Source organism: Helianthus annuus, chromosome 8 (genome assembly GCF_002127325.2).
Source record: "Helianthus annuus cultivar XRQ/B chromosome 8, HanXRQr2.0-SUNRISE, whole genome shotgun sequence".
In the NCBI taxonomy this organism is placed as follows: domain Eukaryota; kingdom Viridiplantae; phylum Streptophyta; class Magnoliopsida; order Asterales; family Asteraceae; genus Helianthus; species Helianthus annuus.
Genome location: NC_035440.2, coordinates 148553718 through 148579556, shown reverse-complemented (window position 1 = coordinate 148579556; position 25839 = coordinate 148553718). Strand labels below are relative to the sequence as shown.

Genomic DNA, 25839 nt, shown 5'->3' with positions numbered 1-25839 from the left:
AACAAAGTAAAATTTTAATAAGTAAATAGTACAACGAATTTATCATTTAAATACATATCTTGACATCGTACGTGTTAATTGATTACAGTATGTTTATTTAACTCGTGCGATATACGGGACATTTTAAAGATATAACTATATTGCTTATTGTATAAAATTAAATTTATGCAAACCGTGTATTACACGGGGTTATAAGCTAGTATATATATATGCACAACTATAAATTATACATATATATACACACACCTAAATATATACACGCATTACACATACATATATACTTAGATATAAATTAAATTTAGAGTTTTATATGTACCACTCTATTAGATTTTGGTCCACTATATACCAATTTACAACTATATCTATACGTACTAGCCCAACCACGCCGATAAAAAAATTAATATCAAATCTAAAAGTTAAACCCTAAACCGATAAACGATAGTCTGCTCATCGCCTCATTGTTTCATGTCGTTACCCTAAGTCGATCGTCTCCTGCTCTCAACGTAATTGTTCGTGCAATATAATCATCGCCTCGTCAGCCACAACATTGTTATTCATAAGAAAAATATTATACCATGAAATGTGCATGTTTTTAAAGACATAAAAACTTGAAACCCAACATTGTCACAATCACTCTCAGCAAATTTCAATTGGGCGACACAGTTGTCCAAATCGCTCGAACTTCGCTCGACGCTCGCTCGGAAATTTTACCGCTCGGAAAATGCTCGCTTGATTTGAGGCTCGATTCTAAATGAGCCGCTCCGCTCGGTTCAGTTTGTAAACAAGCCAAACACGAGCAAAGGTCCGCTCGATTCGACTCGCCTCGTGAATAGCCCTAGTCATGGTACTGGGAAGTTTTGGCTAAAGAAGAGGCCCAATGGACAAAATTTGATGCTTTTATTATTATTATTATTATTTATAGTATTAAGCCCATGCGTTGCAGCGGTTGTTGTAAAACTGTGTCAAGCAGTACCAATGCTATACCAATGTCAGCGACTACCAACACCGAAAAAGCTCGTAAAAACAAATTAAATAAAAACGAAAAAAATAACGCCAAGCGAAAAGCAGACATGAAATCTTTGAATCACGAACGCTCGTTAATTGCTGATAAAATTAAACCGAAACGTAAAACATAGAAAAAATAACTAAGTCAATCCAGGACCCGCGCGTTGGTCGAACTTGTTAAACGGAGAAAAATAGATGTGCTGTGATGGGCCAGTCAAATGTGAAAAAATATACGAAAAAAATGTTGAACCCCACACGCACGTTGCGGTGCATTAACTCAGGAAAATTTAGAACGAAACGAAAAACTTGGGAAAGATGATAAGTATGGTTGACCAAAATTGAAAATAAAAAAGAGTTGGGATTAAATTGCAAAAGATGAAAACTTTGGATTAAAAGTAAAAAAAAAACAAAGGGTCTAAAGTGCAAAATTAAAGTTATTTATTAATCTTAGATAAAGATAAGGATAAAAATAAATGATATCTATATATTAGTTATTAATATTAATATTAATTTTAAAAGAAATTTATTAAATAATTATAAATAAAATTTATGAAATTGAAGGAGAGAATGACATCTGGCATTATTTGTAGTCTTTTATTATAAGTTAGATTAGATTACGTTATTATTGGACTTTTTAAATCGGGATATTAAAATGCACATTGATTTAGTATTGAGATCGGCTGGCCATAAATGGAACGATTGGGCTGCTCCACTTTAGCCAACTGTAACCACAACTGTATGATTGATGTTTGAAGTCAATTGTAATAAGCTTTTGTTGACATATTGATGTTAGAAAGTTGATTTTTTTCCTTTAGAACCTAAATTAAGAAAACTATGTTTGAATGCAAAAACATACAACGGGGGTTGCACCAAGCACTAAGGTACATCCATATCCTATTCGCAAAAAGACAAGCCATAAACAAATGTTCACACGACTCTTCTTTCTCTAGGTGACCGAGTCTCAATTTATTGTCATTGTTAATATTTTTGTTTATGGAAAGTTATGAAAAAAAAAATTAATCAACTAAGTCATATCATATTTCATATTATTTAATGAAATAGTATGTTGTTTTGTTTTACCTCTTATACATAAGCGTAGGGGTGTAAAATTCTGACACGACGCGAAAACACGACACGAACTTAACACGAAATTCACGGGTTTGGGTTTAGTCTAAACGGGTTTGGGTCAGTTTTGGGTTGACGGGTTGACCCATTTAACCCATTTCTATTATATTATAACATTTTACAATATGTTTTATGTTATAAATTAAATTAGGTGTTATTTTATGCTACAATTATATTATAACCTAAAAAGAGAAATTGACATAAGATTTTATGATTTTAATGTAATTTTATTATATAAATTTGTGTTTTTTTGTAGTGGATCTTAATTTTAATATTTTAGTTTGCTGAAAAATAAAAAAAAATCGGTTGAACGGGTTGGGTTCGGGTCAGCCTGCGAATATTTGGGTCAGGTTTGGGTTCATATGTCTGACATGATTTTCGGGTTTGGGTCGGGTTCGGGTCAGGTTGAACCCGCCAACCCGTGAACATGACCCATTTAGCACCCCTACATAAACGACGAGCATCGTCGACTAGAAATGAGATCCGCCGAAATTTTTTTAATGTTTTATCCATTGTATTTTAGTTTGTTTGTCTATTATTTTTTTTGTTCTGCTGTGTTTAATCTGTTGTTTGTTGTGTTTTTAGTTTGTTGTCTATTGTGTTTTTATCTGATGCTAGATGTGTTTTTAGTTACTTTCCATTGTGTTTTTAGTTAACATTCATTGTGTTTTACATTATGTTCATTGTATATGTACCTGACTTTCAGTTTTTTTTCTGAAATATAACAATATCGTACTCATATTAAAGATAAAAAGATATTCGATTTTACGGTATAATTTTTTTTAAACAAATGATGTATAAAAAAAGTTACGGGTGTTTAAGAATGGAGGAGAAATAGCATATGACTTGCATGTACATGTTTCCAAGCATGCCATATTTCATATTATTTAATGAAATGGTATGTTGTTTCTTTTTACCTCTTGTACATAAACGACGAGCATCAGCGATTGTCCATTGTGTTTTTTTTTTTTATCTAATGTCAGTTGTGTTTTTAGTCTATTTTCTATTGTGTTTTTAGTTTTACACTCATTGTATTTTATATTATGTTCATTGTGTTTTACACATCATTTTTTTTAAGTATAACAATAGGATACTTATGTCTTACATTAAACTTATAATGAAATACTATATGTTCACTATTATCATAGACATGTAATATGTATATACCTTTTTTTTTTGTTAATTTTATGGTGATAGGAACTCCTACGTTAATCAACTTACAAAATAATGAAGCGAAGATGTTAAATTGCGTTAACTAATTAACAAAACTTGAGTTAGCATGCACGACAAATAAACCACTATTGCACCTCCTTATCCCAATTGGATAAGAAGTTATCATTACTAAACTATAGTTAAAGGAAAATAAATACAAAACTTTAAAGTTTTCTGGTATATGTTTCGGGTAAACGGGTATATAGTTAAAAGTAATCGGGTCAGATATCATCTAATCCCATACCCGTCCCATACCATCGAAATATTTTTTTTCTATACCCATACCCGGCCCGATACCCGTCCCAAATGCTTGGGGTTTCGGGCATATCCATCGGGCTTGGGTATTTTTGCCATCCCTAGTCTGGTACCATCAATGTTACGAACATGAAAACTATTGGTCTAAACCTGTAATTTCTCAAAATTAAAGACCAAAACTGCAACTTGAGCACACCACAAGGACCAATCGTGTTAACTTACTCTAAAAGTTTAGAAACTACAAATTAACCCCTCGCCTTCTAACAAATGAAATAAAGAAGAAGAACACAAACCAAAGAGTTAAATGTCATTTAAGTCCCTGTGGTTGGGCCATTTTAGAGGTTTAGTCCAAAAGTTTCATTTTTTTGTCTGTGTTCAAAAAGGTTTCACCGTTGCCAATTTAGTCCACTGAGTTAACTTCATCCATGTTTTCTGTTAACGAGAAGGGCAATTCGGTTATTTTATATGTAATTCTGTTAACTAGAATGGGAATTCGGCTATATAAAATGACCGAATTGCCCTTCTCGTTAACAGAAATAATGGATGAAGTTAACCCAGTAGACTAAAATGGTAACACTGAAACCTTTTTGGACCCACAGGCGAAAAATGAAACCTTTGGACTAAACTGCCAAAATTACTCAAACCACAAGGACTAAAATGACATTCAACTCTAAACCAAATAAAGTTTACATGTTTCGGTTAAGGGTAAGGATCGATAAATTAAAGTTTAACTAGACGTGGCATAACAGAAAAACAAGAGGGCCATCAAGTTGTAGCTTAATCAACATCTTACAACATAGTCTTTATATTAACAAGAAGATTGTATCATGAACCACGTGATCTCGAACCACTGACTGGATCAGATCAGATCAGATCAGGTCAGCTCTAGATCCCAATCAAGACCCAACCCATTGACAGCAGATCTAGTAACACTTGCACTGTTTTTTTTTATCACAGTTAGGTTTATATCACAAATAAGAAGTCCAACTGAGTTGGAACATAAGACAGTTAAGGCAGTTGCAAACAAACTTATATAGGAGGCATTTCAAGTTACAAAATTACACATTTGCCACTTTCAGCTCTCTTACGTAGCTCCTCAGTCTCCTGTTGGGCTCTCTCTAAAGTCTCTCTGAGCTTACGGATTTCCTCATTGGATTTCATTTGAGCAGCATGAGCCGTCTCTTCAGCCTTTAACCGTGCAAGTTGTTCTTCTGCCAATTGTTGTTCGAGTCTAATTGTTGTTTCCTTCAGCCTTGACTCGACCTGTGCAACATCATATATCCATTTATTGCAGTATTTGGCAATCTTGGCCCATTTGTTTATAAATGGGCCACTATGGATTATGTCTTACATTTCAAATGGGTACACTATAACTAAAGGAACCAGTCAAAAGTCAAAACTCGCCCAAAGAATCGTTTTAAAGGACTAAGTCATCTCTTATAGATAATTATTATTTTAATTTAATTTCTTTTAATTAATTATAAATAATACTTCTACTAAATATTATTTAATTTAATATCTTATATTATAGATAACCCTCATACTAAATATTATTAGTTTAATATCTTATGGATAATTATTATTTAGTTTAATCTCCTTCTCATTTATAATATTATTTTTTTGACTTAAGAGTTAATTACATAGTTAGTCCCTGTGGTTTGCACAAAGTAACATACTTAGGTACTAATAGTTTAAAATCACATTCTAGGGTATTAACTTTTCATTTTATAACGTTTGGAGGTATTAATGTTATTTGTAGGTTTAAAATCACAATCTATTAGTTCCTAAGTATGTTATTTTGTGCAAAATTTATTGAGACTTCGTTAACAAATTTTGCAATAACAGAATAATCTATTTTTATCACGAAAACCGTATTAGTATATTAAATATTTTTATTTTCACTATACAAAATTACATTTACTCGACCCATGTAACACATGAGGTTTTTTAAGATATAACTTTTATTATTTGATATATAAAATTAGATTTATTCAATTCGTACCATACACGAGGTTTTTTAAGGATATATATTTTTTATTATTTAGTATAGAAAATTACATTTATCCAAACCATGTAATGCGCATATCTTTAAAGATGTATTTTTTTTATTGTTTGGTATATAAAATTACATTTATTGAACCCGTGTAATAAATGAGGTTTTTTAAAGACGTATTATTTTATTATTTGGTAAACAATATTACATTTATTCAACCCGTGTAATACACGTGGTTTTAAAAATATAACTTTTTTATTTGGTATACAAACTTATATTTATTCAACCCGTACAATATGGTTCTTATAGATATAACTTTTTATTATTTAATATATAAAATTATATTTATTCAACCCGTACAATAAATGAGGTTTAAAGATATATTGTTTTATTATTTAGTATATATAAAATTAATTTATTCAACCCCGTGTAATACACGGGGTTATAACCTAATAGAATATGTGTGCATGTTCTAATAGAATATGTGTGCATGTCAACATAATCTAGAGGTGTACATAAGCCGAGCCAAGCCAAGCCAAGCCCGAACTCGACTTGTTTAACTTAAGAGAGTTCAAGCTAGGCTCGTGAGTAATTTTTCAAACTCGGGCTCAGCTCATTTCGAGTTCTATGCATAGAGCTCAGATCGTGAGTAATTTTTCTCACTCAGGCTCAACCTATTAATCATTGTTTACTTATTTTCCTTATGTAATTATTTAGAATTATAATTGATATCTATAAACATAATATATCATCTAGTTATTTTGATCATAATTAGGCATATAATAATAGTTATTAGGCAACTATACTTTCATATATTAGATAGGAAATTTCAAATTATTATATTTATGTTAGGTGGCTTCTTTAGGATTGCAAGCCTAGTCAACCTCAGTATATGAAGCTTAAGCTCGAGTCGGGTTAGAGCATGTTTAAGCTCTGCTTGATTCGAAATTTTTAGTGAGCTATCTCGAGTAGATCATGAGGGCACCACTAATATGCTATCCAACTAATATGAAGATTGTATACCAATGCATATTTAAAATAACAGTAAAGATACCATTTCGGTGATCCGCTTAAGTTGCTCTTCATATGATTTATGCATCTGCTCTGTCAGCTCGGATATTTCCTGTTTGGTATACCCCTGCAATGATTGAACTTCTTCTGTTTGTTCATGAAGCTTCCTAGTCCCTCTCTGTCAAGTAAATATCCACTTTGTATAAAAAATAAAGTTGAAAAACTAAAATAAAAAATAATGTGTTTCACCTTCAATTCACTAAAAATCTCATCAGTGTATGGTTTCCCATTGTTCTTGGTCAACACCATGTTGACAAGCGAGAGAAGTTCTAGTACTTGTTGTGATTTCTTTTTATTATCTTTTGTCCTGTTATCAAAAAGGACACATCTATCCCCACATAGGCTAAGGGTTTCCTGAATCAATAGCCAATTTTTAATTAGTAAATAGTTTCAAATAAACAAGATAAAGAACACACCAGCTAGTTTTGATTATACCGGATGCTTAAAATGGAAAACATGTGAGTAATACCATTTTTTAATTTCCAAAACAACCCTTACTTGCTTTCACGTAGAGGAGGCAATCGTGTCGGCATTGGCGGAGCTTGAAATTTTTTACGGGGGGGATGAAAACGTATATACCCAAAAATTTCTATAGAACCGGGGGGTCGAAAACGTATATACCCAAAAATTTCTATACGAAAACTAAATATATAACACTACTGGCCGAAAAGTTCGGGGGGTCGGACGCCCCTCCCGTCCCCTTCAAAGCATCGCCCCTACGTGTCGGATAGACGGGTTCTGGATTGGAAGGTTGAAGATAAAGCCGAACACAACCCATATAGTTTTTCGTTTCAAAGGAAATCAGCCCTAAATTGGAAGTACTTAATAGCACGTACCCCGAACACAACACATATAGTTCATTTATCTAAACGAGTCAAATGGGTTGATGAGTTATAAACACTTGGCGAGCTGTAAGTGAGTGATAATCAAGTTGTAAGTGGGTTTAATGGATCATAGATGGGTTATCAGATTGTAATAAATGGGTTAAACGGTTGTATATGGGTTGATGACAAACAAGTAACATGGTTATACATACTGCCCACCATTTTAAAGAAGAGGTGGAAAAGATAGGGATCATTTGGTTGGAGACACGAATTAGTCGAAGAGACCAAGGTTTAAAAGAACGGAAACGAGTTTCTAGGCGTTTTCCCTTCGCCTCACGAGGAGTAAGCCTCGAGGTGAAACGAGATGTAAGGCCGAGGCGGTATTAATAAATAAATATAAAAATTATATATATTATAAAAATAATAATACTAACTAATTTCCTCATCAGATTCATCAAAATCATCAAAAACACACATAAAAAAGACATGAAATGCTTGAAATTGACACGAAAAGTGAAAAACAACTATCAAAAACCCCAGGCGCAGCCTTTCTTAGCGCCTCAGCCCCTCTAAGGCGCATATACAATTAAAACCCCATGAGGCGTGCCTCAGACTCGTTTTTTTGGCCGTTTCTCCTCGAGGAGTGCCTTGAGACGCACGCCTCAAGCGTTTTTTAAAACCATGGATGAGACGTTTGCAGCATGATATACAAAGAAATGTTAAACCATTTAGTTATAAGTCAACAAAACAAAGTTCAACATATAAAACGATGAGACATAAGCACATAAAGCCTATGCACTAATATGAATTGCTCGTTAGGACAAACTTTAATTTCATTACCATCATATACTAGCGCGTTGCAACGGGGTCAAAACTTAAAGTAACTCGAATTTATACCGTCAAATGCGAACGTATTTTATTTGACTCTATTCGATTCGAAACTAAATTTACCGGGAAAATATAGACCAACTATAAAGGTATATAAAATTAGCATGAAAACGTATTATATTTGACTTGACATTTTTCCAAAAAAAAAGTTTATGTAGACCAAAATTTGAGAGAGTTGTAATATGGAGTAATAGTGTAGAGGTTAAAACTGTAATTTTCAAAAGTCGAGGAATGGTAAAAATTGCAATTGTCAAAAGTTAAGGGGTTGTAAAATTGAGCAATAGTGTAGGTGCATTTTTCAAAGGTTAAGGGACCATTTGTCTAATAGCCGGAAAAAGGAGGGATCTTTTGTGTAAAATCCACCGAAATTTAGTTTTAAGATTATATAAAAATAACAAGAGTGCATAAAGAATGACACAAACAAACAACGTATTTGAAATGTTACCATTGGTAACAAATATTTTATAGGAATAGGCAATATCAATTAGTATTAAAGTCTGAAAGGTAAAAGAAAATAAAAATAATAAATAAAAAAACATTGTGTAATAATGAGTTTGCCTCACCTTTAATGATTCAGGGCAGTCTTCTAAAAACTCTTTCAAAGTTTGTTCATTCTCCTCAAGTTCATCCCCACCAGTAAAAACCACAATCATATAATCATTAATTTTGCTCCCAAACAAAGTCCTCAAACTACTTATTGCAGCTTCTTCTTCTTTTGAAAACCGAGTTCGAACTGTGAGGACAACAAGAACAGCATGGATACCATCCCTCGCCATATTGATACATTTCACAATCTCTTTCCCAATATATTCAGTGTCAACAGAAGAATCAAATAGTCCTGCCATTGTGTTAGCCGTTAGCAATCTAAAAGTAAACTTCCATAACTAACATAAACAAAATCATTGCCATTTACACGCCATGCCACATCAACTTTTAAATATTAATAACAAACCCAAGCAATACATTTGTCCATACATTTTTTGGTTGGGTCCCCTTATTATATTTATCAAGTCTATTTCCTTGGCTGACGCATGTTAGTGGGACATCAGATTCATTCATGGGAACATCCTTAGAACAAACACATCAAAAACATGGATGGACAAAGGGAGATAATAGGGGATCCATCATTGGAGGATGCGGCCACCGTCCCTGAAGATCCCATTGTAGGTGGTGTAATGAATAACCTAAACTAAACTAACTTAAGAAATAATATTGAAAATGTGTTTGTATACATTAATATGCTTAAATACAAATGACTACTTATTTATGCCAAGTATATCTTAACTACTTCTAACAAACCCAACAAATCAACCAACTAACTGAGTACAACCAACTCAATAACATGTTATATATATAGCAATAAGGTCAATACCAGGAGTATCGATCACATTAAGCATCTGGCCATCTTTCAACACAGTTGTCCTGAGCTCGGAAGTACTCGTTACACCAGCCGAACTCGCCTTCGACAGGAACTCTTTCTTTCCGAGGATGCTATTCCCGGTGGCACTTTTCCCATTCCCTGTCCTTCCAACCAAAACAAGTGTCCGTACCGCATTCAAAGGAGTTGTGAACTCCCAATCATCATCAACTGAACTTCCCCCCATCCTATAACTGTAAATATCTACAACAGAATTACAAGTCAATTATAACCCTAACCTTCTAAATCAACTCACAATCAGCATAATATTAAACAATTGCAATCGAATGATACAGAATAGTACTGATTTGTATAAGAACAACACCGATGTAAACAAAATCTAACTTAAATTGGTTGCTAGAGCTGTAAACCCTAATTTGGAGGATCATAAGACTATGACCCTCCAATTTTAGAAATGAAAATACAATAGGGATTATGAGAAGACAATACCTGATCGAATATATATATATATATATCTGAGGTTTAAGATGAAGAATCAGATACAACTGAATCGAGAAGGAATGACGACTCCAGTTGGATAAGACTATAAGAATAAGTGGAAGACGAACTTTATGTTTTTACACGCAAAAATTTACCAAAATTGAGAATAAGTGGAAGACGAAACATATATGTTTTTACTCGCAAAATTTTACCAAAGTACTATTATATTCTAGGGTAAATTACTTTTTTTTGAGTTCTGTGTTTTATAGGTTTTAACCACTCGAGTTTAAAAGCAAAAATTTAATAACCTGAGCTCCTATAAGCATTTTCTTTATTCATTTGAGTCCAAATTTCTAACAATTAAAACTTTTTGGTTAAGTATTGCTAAATGACCAAAATACCCCTATAATTAAAAAATAAAAAAACTTTCTCTCTTTCTTCACCCTTGATCTCTCTATGGTCTTTCTTTCTCTCTCTTCCACTTCTTCTTTCCTTTTTTTTCTTCCATAAAGAAAACTCTCACACACACTTTCTATTTATAGAAAACTCTAGAGAGAAACGGTTTAGAGAGAGAAACAGTTTAGAGAGAGATTCAGAGAGAGTGAGAGTCGGAACAAAGAAGAAAAACAGTGTCGCCCCATGTAAACAAAACTGAATACGGACACACAAGAAGAAAGACAAAGCCAGGACTAAATACGAGCACAGAGCTAAGTGCTCCAATTTTTGTAAGATCTAAAATTGAAATTCGATCAACTAATCAAATTGTTGACACTAATTTCACTTTCCAGTTTCCAAAACACAATTGTATACGAACACATACGAAACAAAACAGAGACTAGAGCTCTAATGTTGGTAAAAAAAACTGAAATTCGATTGGTAAATCGAATTGTTGACTGATCGCAATTTCACTTTCACAGAACATAAATGATACAAACACATAAGAATAAAAACAGAGTCAAGAGCTCTAATTACTGTAAAACCTAATTCGATCGATGAACCAGGTTGTCGACTAATCCTAATTTCACTTTCTTAAACACAATTAAATACGAACACACAAGAAAAACGAAGTTGCTGATTTCTGTAAAACCTAAAATTTAAATTCAATCAGTGAATCAAATCGTTGACTGATCCTAATTTCACATTATTAAACAAAATTGAATACGAACATATAAAAAACACAATCTGGACCTTTAATCATGTAGTCTGAGCTCACCTCCACCATTATCACCACCCTCCCCACCATCATCCCCACCCTCCCCACCATCATCCCCACCACCGTCTTACCCCATACCCTTCCCACAGTGCCTCTGGCGAAAATCACAGATCCAAACAAAAAAACGTTGTTGGGTTGTTTTGCTTAAGTTTTCACTTGATTCTGACGAAGATCTTGTGAGTCGGATTGGGTTTTTGGAGCTCTAGTTTTGGTGCCGCCATTGATGGTAGCTGGTTTTTCTTCTTGTGTGTCCGTATAAAACGTAAAAACAGAGCCAACTACCATATAAGCTTAATACATAGATGGTGGGAGGATGGAGATGGTTTAGAGATGGAGAAAGTTACAGATTCGTTTTTTTGAGAGAGATAGAGATAAGGGGAGAGAGATGTATTAGAGAGAGAAAACTAAAAAAAATAGTTTTTTTTATTTTTTAATTATAGGGGTATTTTGGTCATTTAACAATATTTAACCAACAAATTCTAACAATGTTAGAAATTTGGACTCAAATGGTTAAAGAAAATACTTATGGGAACCCAGGTCGTTAAACTTTTTGCTTTTGGACTCAAGTGGTGAAAACCTATAAAACACAGGGACTCAAAAAGTAATTTACCCTATATTCTATATAGGTGTAGGGTGCCCGCGCGATGCGGTGAAGGCGACACTTTGCATTGCGGCACTCGTTTTTTGGTAGTTTTCTTATCCGTATAATATTTATGGTAACATTATTATGGTGGATATATGTCATAAGTATTACACATGCCTAGTATTTATTAAATTTAGAATATAAATTATCAAGCACTTCAAGAAACCATTGATGCAATAAAGTAACACACGAATAAGAAAAAGTAAGTTTTAAACATAAATAAAAATTATATAAAGTAGCACACGAATAAAGAAATATAAGTCTTAAATACAAAAATTGAAAACTAAAAGCTCAAGTGTCAAGTACTTTGCATCATGATGTGATCAATTTAGTAATCATACGGCTTAAACATCTCAATGATGGATTTTTGTCACACCACCATTTGTCATCATCAAGATCAGCATCCTCCGGAATTTCTTGTATCTCTTCCTGTTTGATTTTTACATCATTTAAAGGATGAGTTTCTTCTCTGTTCTCCTCTTTAACTAATACGTTAGTAGGAGCTGGAGCAGTTTGGGGAACTGGAAAAAAATATTAAGCATTTTAGTTACATATTTTTATCATGTTACCGTTATATATAATATAGGATAAAAAACGATGTTCACAGTTAAACATAATATAAAAAAAAAAAAACAAACAATATATCATGTTTTAGAAACATTCATACCTGTGTAAAGATCTGAAAGGATGAATATTGAAGCTCCAAAACCACTAAATAATAAATAAGATGAATGTTAAGTGTGAGCATAGAAGAATAAATCAAAGTTATACACAACAAAAAATTAAAGTACCTGTAAACCAAGAATTCTAAGGAACAAGAAATTTCTTGAAGTGAAAAAAAACACTAATGAATTATACCATACTAGTGGGGAACCCGCGCGTTGCCGCGGAGTCTTACAATAACCTTTAAAGAACAAGTGTACCACGTACAATGTTTTAAAAAGAACAAATGTTTTAAAACATGAACCTGTTTACCTTATGAAAATCATAAACAAATGGTTTGATTTTATTCTACTAAGAACTTACTGGGGTAATCATATGATACTTGTAACTTTTTAATGTGTATTCTAGATATATGCACATCCCAAATGAACTCAATTAAGATAAACAAATAAAAGTTGGCCTCTAAAGTAGCTAGAGATAAAAATCCTTGTGATATGAAACATCCCAAATGAACTCAAGGTGTTTTGTCAGTCTATCGCGTATGACAATCTTCTTCAGATCTTATAGGACAATAATAATTTGGGATGTGTATTTCTCCTCATTATCATAATCAGTTAGCTGGAATACACTCAATGGAGTAAAAAATAGTCTTTAATATCAAAAGCTAATGATAGTAACTCATTAATTATCACAATAAATGATTACCAGATGACTTAAGAATTTCATTAACTTATCATTAAGTGATGGCAATCCACCCATACGAAATGTACTTCAGAATGATCATTGATGAATGCTACTACCTACTTCCAACCTTGTTTATCTTTCGGTGTCATAAATGTAACCCACAAGCCTACCAGAAAATAATAATGTCCCGAGAGAGTTTCCTAGCTGCGTAAATTTGTGGTTTGTCCAAAATGGCGTTGGGAGCGTGTGTGACCTAGCTGCGTAAATATGTCTTCTGTGGGAAATGATGATAATAAGGAGGCAGATGCGAGACGAGGTCGTGTCCATGTGTCACTCTAAAAACGTATTTGGTACAACTTGGCTATAATACGATGCAAAAGCAGCATTGCCGATTCTTGGCATGCCAAAGGTCGTAACTTGGACGTTCTTTGATCCATAAATAAGCTGTAGAAAGGTAAACAATCGGTTAATATTGATCCAAAAGATAAATATTAAGAGATGGAATTATCATAGTTACCGCAAGATCCAATATACAAAAAGCCACCATAGCACCTCCCATTGAATGCCCAATCACCTTAATTTTGAGATCTCCATATGCCTCTTTTGCTCTACTGACACCATCAAGAATTCCCGAACGCATAATTGTATTATTGTAAGCATTAAATGAAATAACAAAAGAAAGCATTATAATGTTAAGATGTTACTGACACCAAGATGTTTTGAACACTCACCAAATATATATGCCAAAGTAGATATATACTTCTTCGTAATATTTATTTCTTTTAGAATTTCTCCGGTTTCTGAGAGCATTTCACATAATGTGCCATCTAATAACACAGTTTATGCCCTTTGTTTGTAAATGAGAGAGCAACAATTTCACTGTATAAAGAGAAATCAAAATATTAAGATATAACTCATAAAAAGAAATGGTAGCGTTAAAAAATAAAGTTAATTAACAACATACCCAAACTCAGTTCTTGATAATTTCCACTTCATCGTAGCATCAGTAGCACTGATAGTGCATATATCACTTTCGTTTGTTGCATATGCCACCAAACAAGTACTGTTTTCTTTTCTTTGCTGAGAATTAGAAGAATTGTACACGCAGATAAGCTACAAATGCTAGTTGGGTGACAAAAAAAAAACATGCATTTTTGGTTTGACCCGAAAAACACTTTTCGCCTAAAGATCATTTTTTTAACAAACAACATGGGAAAACAAAAGATTTCAATTGAATAAAATGATTAAAAAGCTTTTATGCTTTAAGATTACTCTTTGAAGACTTCGCAGTTTGGACAACTTTTGCGCCATTTCCTATTGAGTTTTTTAAATTTTACTTGTTTGACCCATAATGATAACCCAAATCAACCAACTAATAGATATACGGTCGAAAACTCGAAATCTATTGAGCATCAGGGCCCAGCACCAGAAAAATTCCAACCACAAACCTGATCCATATAAACAACTTGTTATACTACAAACATCATATGAGAGAAATCATAGCTTATTTGCAGATAAAATTGCAGTAAAAAACACTTGCAAGCAAGTTCACAAACTAATTCACCAACAAAGCAGATCATTATCAGTTAAATCCTCATAAAAGAACACATGATTCTGATGGCTTTCAACCCACAAACTGATGCTTACATCATCATCATCTTCATCAAGTTCACAACTTGCTCGCCTAATATTCCTTTCTTGTATCCTCACATAACTATGTGTTAAAAGATCATCTCTATTAGATACACCTCCTTGTTTCTCCACTGATTCATTGTGCCTTTGCATAATTGTTTCTACTGGAATTCCGACGCATAATAAAGACGCTTAGCCGCAGATCATCTGAAATAAATGAAGCGTCAAGTGTACCCTCTTTTTGTGTTCACTCTACCAGAGCAGATATTTTCTTTGGTACATAAGTATTCCTGCTTGGTCTAAGTATACCTCCTTTTCTGTGATCATCTGGACCAAAAGAACACTAATACCTATAAAAACAACAAATATCAACATGTTAAGTTGTTAACATCAAAAATTAAACTTATTACTCCTTAAATCTCACGAATATGCATGTTTTTTTATGAATAATATCATGTCTGTAGTTAAATGTGCATTCGGAAAGTGATTATATGACATTAAAAATAAAAGAATTAGTTATAACAAAACAGGCCAGCAAAAAAATTAAAGGTTGGGCATGTTTGAAGTTGTAAACCAGGTGTTAAACTGTTTGACGGATATAATAATTTAAAGACGGGTATTATTGTAAGAAATGAGATACATCTTGTTAAATTAGAGTATAAGTCACTCAAATTATGATAAAACAAACACTAACCTTTCATTAATCTTGTTCCTTCTGTGTTGCTCCGTCATCGAATGCTTGGACCTAGTAGCATCACTGTTCTTCCCATCTGCACTATCCCCAATTCAATCAACACCCAAAATTACAACATTTTCACAAAAATCTATCAAACTGAAAGGAAAAACATGCCTTTTGAAGATGGGTAATTATCTTTTTGGCACCGTAATCGTCTTCTTGATGCCCTTTAGTAGATTTCATCTCCCATTGAATGCTTTCATTTTATGATCTTCATACTTCGAGCCGTTTCGACCTGTACCATTTCGACTAGTACCGTTTTGAACCGAACAAAATTGCCCCTTGATGTACAATCTCTTTAAAAAAACATTTTTAACCAACCCGACCCAAAACCTGTTCCGACCTGAAACCTGTTCTGACCCGAACCCGTTCCGACCCGAACCAAAACAACCCTTTTTTTAATTGACCCATTTAAACCCGAATCCGTTTTGACCCGAACCCGTTTTGAACCATGACCCGGCCCGACCCAACCCGACCCATTTGCCAGGTCTAATAAAAAGTCATTAGCTATATGAAACTATCAAAATAATAAAAAGGCTTGAATGTCACCTAGTTACTTACAATTATAAACAAACAAACAACGACTTGAATCCAATTAGAATTTACTATTTACTTCATTTAACAATAATTAGCAACACCACAAACCCCATGGCTAAATCTAATAAATCACAAAATCAATTAAATCAAATCAGAATATAAAAAAACAAAAAATAAATAAAAATAACTAATCTGATCTCCGGTCACCGGCGACGCTTCCTTGTGGTTGTTCTAGAAACAAATTATCAACTTATCAACTACCTTCTGAATATCCGAAGTAAAACGTTCTCTCAGAGCAATTTGATGGAATCGGGACCGTGAAGTAGACAAACTACCATCCAACATATGATAATCTAATTAAATTAAGAGTTTTATAATCAAGTAAGAATTCATGTTCATAAAACCATATGGCTCAAAGAAGTTAATTCAAAATACTGCAGCAAAATAGATCAAAAAAGTTTCAATTTTTAAACCTTGCTCCAACTCGCTTGTCAAGTCCCGAGTGTTTTGCAGGCATACTTGTAATTCGACTTTTTCAGTCAAAAGATCTCAATATCGTACATAACATGTGGATTCAAATATATAATGACTTCCAAAACATCAATATATGTTTCCAATTAACAGAGTATTGGCCGTTTACTATGTAAGATTATACACAAGGAATTTAGTCGGGTAACTAACCTGGCAAAACTGCTTGTATTTTATCAGATGATGTATAATAAATAGTGCAAATAGCGTATAATGTTATCAAGGCTTGGATTTATCACCCGCCTTTGCAGGTCGTTCCACTGCAATGGCGAACAGGTTTACCAGATGCTTCCTAAACATTATAACCACGTTCCAGCATGATTATGTTAGTACCATGTTGCAAGTCTGCATGCACATTTCGGCCCACAAACCTGAAATAAATAACTTAATTGTAAACTTTTGATGTACTGATTTTGTTGCATAGTCATAATGTTACAAAATTATTAAACAAATGCCCGGTTTCATACATGTGGATCTTGTACTTGTCAATGCATCAGAAGCCTCATGTTTACGAAACCTGTCATCAAAAGACACATAAGAATCTAGAAGAATAATTATAGTTTTTCAAAAGGAATTTTAAAGCATCTTATAATGACTAACCTGTAAGATTGTCCCATAACTACAGTTTTTTAGTGGTTCCGCAACAATAGTAGAAGTCTCAGAACTCAAGTGACTTGACAAATTTACTGTCACTTCCGTATGGCATGTCATGCGTGAGAATTGTGGGTCATCTGTCCCACACTTGGTTTTATTGGTTGGTTGGAATAAATTTACCGGGGTAACTCTTTACCCCAAAAAAAAAATTACTGTCACTTCTCCAAGGATGCCTGATCTACCGGACCCATGCCACACAACATAATAATACATTATTAGTGAAATAATAATAGACCACAAGAAGCATGTCAGCGAACACATATGTAATCAAATTCAAACTTAATTAAAAACATGAGATGGAAATGCAAAACTGGGAAACTGTAAATCCAAACCAACAACAATGGCCTAAATCCTCCAAGACCCTAAAGTGCCACCTATTTTATCCCGTATATGCATAAATCCCAATTACAACAATTAATCTCACCATCACGCTTTAATTAGTTTTCAAAAGCTTCACAAAGACACCCACACACATCATGCGTAACCTGTTATTATCATCCTCATCTTTACAACCTTAATCAACACACACCCTTTCTAAACCATGGCCAAGAGACATAACATAAACTGAACATATAAATTGAGTCATAAACAGAAGATAAAACAGTGGTGATGTACCCATGAGTGAAGCCTCTAGGTAATGAGTTATCCAAATACCAATCCTTTTCCGGAATCCATAGCCATCGTTGGGTGAACTTAGAGTCGCCGGAACCCCACCCCATGCTGTTCGTAGAACACCGTCAACCATCGTTGAACCCTAACCATACATCGAACCTCATGAACAACGTTCGGTGGAATAAGCAATATCAAACACCGAAGAAAAAAAAGCAAAAAGTAGGGGAAGAGAAAATTGTGGGTCTCTTATTTGGATTCAGACGCAAGTGATATGACAATGGATGGTTTTGAGAAGAAAAATAAAAATTTTAGAAAACTTTATTTGTAAGTATTGAAGAGAAGGTAATTCAGCTTGATCTATGAAGAAGATAAAAGTCCTAAAGATCAAACAACAAGAAGAAAACTGGATAAGACAACTGGAAAGAACAACATCTACTTCAAAGAATTAGTAGCTGATCAAAGAACTAAAGAAGATTATCAGAAAAGGCCATTCTGATGGATCTGATGATATTTCTGATGAAATATCATCAGTTTCTTGCAAATCTGATCATCAGACTTTCTGATGATTTGTTCACCAGAATTTCTGATGAAGTGGTTATCAGAAATTCTGATATAACCCCACTTATTTGAAATGAGTTCTGCCCTGCCATAATAACCGAAGCAACTTGACATTATTGGATATCATGATGACAAAGGCAACTTGATTATTGGATTCAAGGAATATGTTAAGAAGCTACTTTTTGCAGGACATATACATGAAAAAACAAATGTTTATTCATGTATCCAGACCTTCTATAAATAGAAGGCTCATCAAGCAAAGGACACTGAGTTAAGCCAAGCATTCAATACATATAACAAAAACTCCATTGTCCTTTCACCTTAGAATTACACAAGTATTCATTTGTAATAGATAATAATCTCACAATCACCTTGTAAACCATTTTGTTTCAAAGTGATATAAACTTGACAATTCTGTAGGTCTTGTTTCTTGAAAGTCTGATTTCTCTTTCCGCACACTATTTTCATATTTGTTGAAATCACTTGCCATATTACGTGAAAAGAAGTTTTTAAGTCCAAACTAGGACCAACAATTGGTATGAGAGCAGATTGAATAAATTATTTTCAAAAGATCATTTGCTCATCTTCTTTTTCTCTAAATATGGCAAACTTTCAAACATGGAATAATGCTTTCAACATTTGTTCAATGTCTAAACCTCCGACCTTGGTCAGAGAGGAATACCCACAATGGAAAATCAGGATGGTCAACTTCCTTAATGGATATGATCGAGCTCTGTTTCAATCCATTGAAAGGGGTCTACATGTACCAACGACAGAAATACCAGCTATTCCAGCAACTGATCAATCAATAGGAAACCCTGCCTCCCGGGCTCCCAAAAGTGAAAATCTTTGGAGCCCAGAAGACAAGGACCTGGTGGCTGCAGATGAAAGGGATAAGTCACTTTTAATAATGGCTCTCCCTAATTGTAACACCCCAATCGCGTAATACAACAACACGCGGCGGAAATATCAGGGAGTCACGTTACAAATTGCTCACAACTACTGGTACTAAATTTGTTTCACTATTATTAACATCGTTTTACAAACAAAGAATACATGTAATTGTCTTTTGATTAAGAAGTCTAAGGCCCTGAATGCAGTCCTATGCGTTGCATGCTTGAATAATTGATAACCTGAAACATATGTGAAAATAGGTCAGCATAAAAATGCCAGCGAATACATAGGTTTTGTTAGCCAAATAAATGGCAAAACATTTCATATTGCAATACTTTGACAACTACGGGAGCTGTCAGTTGAAAATAAATCTTGAAGACAAGGAATGGCAAAAATTTAGTATTGCAATACATAATCTTGATTGTGAAAACTCGTGACAAAATAGTTTGTATATGGCAATATGATTATTACTAAGTAATTTTTATGCTATTTGAAATTGTATATTGTAAAACTCGTTAATATATTATTACAAAACCAATTAAGGATTAATAATAACAATTTTGAAATTAATCAAAACCTGTATGAGTATTATATAAATCTAATCAATGATTCATGATAATACTTTAGATATCCTTCTAAGAATCTAACATATAAAGATATGGAAGATTCTACGAGGATTTCGATAATTGAACATTGAAACAATCATACACAAAATCCTAAAGTGATTCGGATAAAGCTACAAGAATAATAAAATAAGAACACTTATATATAGGAAGTACCACCGGCGTATCCACCATGTTCTTATTTTATTATACCCGTTTCGTTATCTAAATCACAACTACCACATAAACACATAAAATGTAAATCTGTCAGTCAACCTGTAAACACGCATTAAAGCACACAATGAATCCAATCAAGGAACCAATATTGGTACTTTAAACCTCCTACAAGAATCAACCTATGAAGATAGATAGATGCTATAAGGATTCTGGGTTCTGTCACATTGTTCACTTACACACGCATTAAAGCACATAATGAATCCAATCAAGGACCCAATATTGGTACTTTAAACCTCCTACAAGAATCAATCTATGAAGATAGATAGATGCTATAAGGATTCTGGGTTCTGTTACATTGAATTATTGAATCAAAACAATCCAAATCCTAATGGTGATTCGGGATAACGCCACGAAGGGTAATACAATAAGCACACTTATATATAGGAAGTACCAGTGGCGTATCCACCATGTGCTTATTGTATTATCTAGTTTCGTTATCTAAATCACCAACAATCTACACAAAAACCATAACTGTAGTCATGTAAAGTATTTCTTAAAAATCTCACTATGAAGATAGGAAGATCTAAGACTGTACTTCAAACATCCTATGAAAATCAATCTATGAAAATAGATAGATCTTTTAAGGATCTAGATAATCACTGTGTTTGCATAATCGGAATAATACACATCAAAGCACTTAGTTGTCACACCCTGGCTTTGCGGAAGCGTGGGTTTATTTGGTGTGACTTCTTAATACCATAGCTTAATCACAACAAAGCTATATGAAAGTAAAACCGTGATAATCATCCATTACTCCAAGTTTTAAAAGTAAAATACCACAACATTGTTTTCAAACGTCGACACATGCAACGAAAATACAACACAACAAAATGAAATCTTGTTCGGAAGACACAACCACAGACATGAAATAAACACAGCTTAAGACTTGTGACTCGTCCAGGTAAAAGCCACAACCCCTAAACTTGGATGACATCACCCTTCTTACGCAGCTTGAAAACATAGCATACCTCGCCAAATCCCTAATTCCCTGAAATACATGTAAGTTTGAAAAATCAACAAAAATGTTGAGCGAGTTCATGTAACGTGAGTATGTAAAACCTTTGTAATATGAAAATCCCTGGTATGTAGCAAATAAGGAAATAAAGAGATCACCAATGGTTTGCAAGGTCATTGATATGTGTGAAGTGCAGTAGGAAGACTCAAACCTAGCAGATTTTTGCGTCGGGCTCAAAGTCACCCCGAGGTCCGTTCTGTTGGGCCTGGAGTTGGGCTCGCTACACCCAGATAGATCTACCGCTAATGACCCTCGGTCCTACAATGAGGATTAATGGCCTCCAGTTTCCGCCTACTCACTCACATGATCTAAGTAGTAACCCTCCTTATGCTAACCATACCATGTAAAAAGTATTCGTAATCATAGTAACATGTATTTCACCCCCGAAGTATAAAAACTGAAAACAGTTAAGAGAAAAGGGGGACATGAACTCACAGAAGTGCGCCTTGAAATAGTCAATCCCAAACACCTGCTGCGTGACGACCTACACGTACTAACTTCTATTAGACGGACGGCCGTGCCTTGGCTTAAGGTTTAATGTCTTTGGGAAATAGTTAGGCAACTATTTCGTATTTACACTTCTTAATTATTTAATAATTATATTCCTTCCCAAGGATGGGGGTATTAATACATGTGCGTTTTTATAACTTCAAAATATATTATTAAGTCTCACTTAAAGAATATATTTTAAATCACTTGTCTAAAATGTTCTATCTCCAAAATATACATATTTTTCCCAAAAATATTATATTTTACTTCATATAATTTTCCAAAATAATACTTTTATCAAAATACACATCTAAGAGTATTTTTCCGAAATTACATAAGTTACGTTTTAAAGTTCGTGTGGAAATAACAGTACCGGTGTAACTTAAATATTTATTTGCGAAGGCGTTGGTATTATTTTGGAAGTCGTAACTTCATGATATTTCAATTAATATTATTTTTACTCTAAAAATAATATACATATAGTTCACAAAATAATCATAAATTCACACAACGTCTTACTATGAAATATATATTCTAAATATATATTTAACAAGTTTTATTTATGAAAATCCACCTCCGACACTTGGAAATTTTGTAATAAAAATCATGGCGAATTTTATTTGGAAAAACAAGTTAAAAATATATTTATAGCACTTGTCACAAAAATATTTCTAAGTGTTATATTTCTGGAAAAATTTCGCCAGAGTTTCCTTTGTAACTGGAGGTGGCCACGCTTACAAGCGTATCATTTTCTTTTCAAAATTCAATCAATCAATTTTCCAACCATCAATATTCAATATTCAAACATCGAACTAGTCAAAAATAAGTATAAATCACAATCTCATGAACTTGTAAGTTGTGTAAAATTATGTAGTAACTTTCCAACATTTTTAGTAGATCTTTCCATCTTTAAAAATAAAACCAGTTTCTTGAAAACTTTATTTTTAAAGAATATGTAACTTTACAACTTCTAGTCCAAAAATTACGAAAATATTTCTTTGTTAAACCTTCTTGTTACACAAGTGTTTACACACTTGTTTGGTCACTAAAATACCTTTAGTTTATGAAAGATCTGGCTTTTAGACAAGACTTGTATATTTTACTTGGTTCTTCCGAAAAACCACTTGTAGATCTTTAGATCTACTAGTTTAGAACTCTATTTCATAAGAAAAATCACTTTTACACAAGTTCATGTTTATGTGTGGAAAAATTCGTCATCTTGCAACTTTCATACTTAACATATTGCTAGTTCATGTTCCATGAACATGATCTAGCATGGTTAGATGACGATCCGTTCCACTACTAGCAACAAACAACATAAAATAATCACAACTAAACAAGTTTCATAAGATTTACACCACTAGTTACTCTTTAACCAACTTATTTATCATTCTTTCAAGACTTTATGTTTTGATCTTGAGTGTTCTTGATTTTTATCCGTTAAATCTCTTATTAACCACTTTAAACATGACCAAGAGAGTGTTTAGAAGCACTTACTGCTAGCTCGTGGCTAGGGAAGAATCAAAGCGAAAACAAGGTGGATAAAAGCAACGTAGTGAGGTTCTTGAGATTCCGAAAGCACCGGGTCTCCTCGTATGATCTCTTGCACCTTGGGATGTATGTGGAATAGCAAGATCAAACTTGAATGATGGTGAGATGGTGGGTGTTGGTTTCGGCCGATCCAAAGGAGAGGGAGAGAGATGAGAGCAACTTTTGTGTTGAAGTGTTTATGTAAATGAATTGGTGATCTTATGGTTTCATTTATAAACCATATTAGTGTATTATCCAATAAGTAAAGTGTCAACAAGATATTAGACAACCTCAATAAAATAATCAAAATTTGGTGGAGGGTGTCCCCCTTGGGGAACCGTTCGGTTAGGGGGGTGGTATTTAGTTGGATTGTGATGATATAGTTAAGTACTAGTTATGCTTAGTTAGAACTTTTAAGTAGGTTATTAGTGTGTTATGTAATATAGCGGGTGTTAGAGTGTTCGGGGACCCTAACTAGCTCAGAAAAGGATAAACAATGTCATTGACAATATTTTTATGTTCCGGGTAAAGTCCGGTTGTTCAGTTGGATATTAATCCGTTAAAGTGCTAATTAAGCATTTAGAGTGTCTTTAATATTATTTTTAGTGACACAATGAATTACCGACACTTTGAGGAGTGTCTAGTATTATTTTCCCATGTTTTTGCACTTTACTAGTTAAGTTAAATGCTGAATTTTGTAATAAAGTGCATGATTTTATATTTAACACATGTTTTAGGCACATCCGGTCACTATAACTATCACCTAGTGACGTAGTTCTACAATCCTCACCTCCCTGCACTCCCTACTAGTGTACTAATCTATTCCCGGCTCATACTGGCCTCAGAGACAGTGTCTGTCTAGTGCTGGCAATGTCAGCATGTTTACTGGGTTATCCGTTCATTGTGCTAACTGTGCTTTTGTGCATCAAGTTTGTCACTATAGTTCTGTGTGTAAATAATGGAGTGACAGTAATAAAGTATGATGCATGAATATGTATGTATCAGAAATCAAGAAGCAGTTTAACCACAATTGTAAGCAAGCACAGTAATTAAGCATTAATTAAATATTAATTAATTTGTACGGATACCTGTTTTGGTGAGGGTTGTCACATTAGTAAACACATATATGCCATACATTTAGAAAAATAATTTGATTACACATATGAATCACCCCAAAATATTTGAAAACGATAAAAGAAGGGAACTATGTACTCGCCTGGGATTGGGTATAGTTCTTGCTCAAATAGATATAACAAAGCTCAAAGGATCAAAAGTTCAAGTGTCGAAGCGGTTCCTAGTGTAACGGATACTATGTTAGTGAATCGACACCTAAATCGGAAGATTGGGTAGAATGAGGTCTCGTAAACCAAATGAGTATTGGAACTCATGTGTTATGGTTTAACAAAGCCTACATTCTAAATCGGAACCTATCCTAAGTGCTTACGACCCATTACGACCCGTTAAGATAGCTTACGCCACTTTAACGCGTCGTTCGCGCGAATGCACGTTCGAGACGCCTAACTAGTCCTATGACAAGTACTATATGCCTTAACATATCTAATTATGTTATATAATCAGTTTAGATGTCAAAACATGTGTTACATATGCTTAAAATAGAATTATGCACAAAAGGGTATTTTGGTCATTTTCCTTAGGCATATAAACTACTTATCATACAACTAACTAAACGAAGTGACCATAAGGTATAACCTCGAAAGGTTATTCCCTATACAACTATGGTCACAAAATATGTTTGGTCGGATCCTAATGATTGACCAAACGGGTCGAGTTCGAAAGTCTAAGCGGTTGTTTAGACCGCTTATCGTACGACCCTATATAAGCACTAAACTAAAACATGTTTAACTAAGTTAGAAAACAGGTTTTGATATCAAAACAACGTGTTTTGATACCTGAAGATAGTTTCGTTGCAAAATACACATAAGCGCGTATTTTGACCGAAACTATGACTCGTCACTACGCCTAATCAACATGGTAATCAGTAGGTATAGTCACAAGGGACTATAACCATCGTGATTACGCTCATGTTGCAAAGTTCAAATGAACTTTGTGTTGACCAAAGACTGGTCAAAGCAGAAAGTCAAACACTGTTTGACTTTTGTGCTTGAAATGCATGAAAAGTACGAAAGAAACTTACAAAAGGTCCAAGCCTTGAAGATTTGAACTCAAATTGCTCAGGTATGAAGCTTGAGAGCTTCAACTTAGAGCAGAAATAGAACAAATGTGAGTTGGAATGAAATGAAATGAAATGGTGGGTATTTATAGAATTCCAAGAACCGTTAGGATTGTTTCTCGTAATTTGTGCTTTAATCTAGACCTTACATGTGTTGCCCATTGTTTTATATACCATGAGACATCAAAAA

General features: G+C 33.7%; 1 protein-coding gene across 3 annotated transcripts; it reads right to left on the bottom strand.

The window, feature by feature from the left end:
* Positions 1-4340: 4340 nt before the first annotated feature.
* On the bottom strand, positions 4341-10389 carry LOC110895852 (immune-associated nucleotide-binding protein 9). 3 transcript variants are annotated; one of them, XM_022143213.2, is made up of 6 exons: positions 10241-10389; positions 9746-9994; positions 8937-9211; positions 6851-7015; positions 6645-6779; positions 4341-4860 (listed from the first exon to the last, which is right to left on the bottom strand). In XM_022143213.2, the coding sequence occupies exons 2-6, from the start codon at positions 9975-9977 to the stop codon at positions 4648-4650; spliced, it is 1020 nt and encodes a 339-aa protein (XP_021998905.1). In that variant the 5' UTR covers positions 9978-9994; positions 10241-10389; the 3' UTR covers positions 4341-4647. The 3 variants fall into 3 exon arrangements, with proteins under 3 accessions (XP_021998905.1, XP_021998907.1, XP_035832627.1); XM_022143215.2 differs by having other exon boundaries at positions 9746-9984; positions 10241-10382; XM_035976734.1 differs by lacking the exon at positions 10241-10389 and adding an exon at positions 10095-10194.
* Positions 10390-25839: the final 15450 nt, after the last annotated feature.

Bases quoted from the DNA above. Each gene is read 5' to 3' on its own strand.
- LOC110895852 (XM_035976734.1), bottom strand. From the start codon at position 10,179: ATGATCCTCCAAATTAGGGTTTACAGCTCTAGCAACCAATTTAAGTTA. The intron at 9,212-9,745 runs GTATTGACCTTA...ACACAATGGCAG, and splicing joins TAATGTGATCGATACTCCTG to GACTATTTGATTCTTCTGTT. The intron at 7,016-8,936 runs GTGAGGCAAACT...CTATTGATTCAG, and splicing joins ACTGCCCTGAATCATTAAAG to GAAACCCTTAGCCTATGTGG.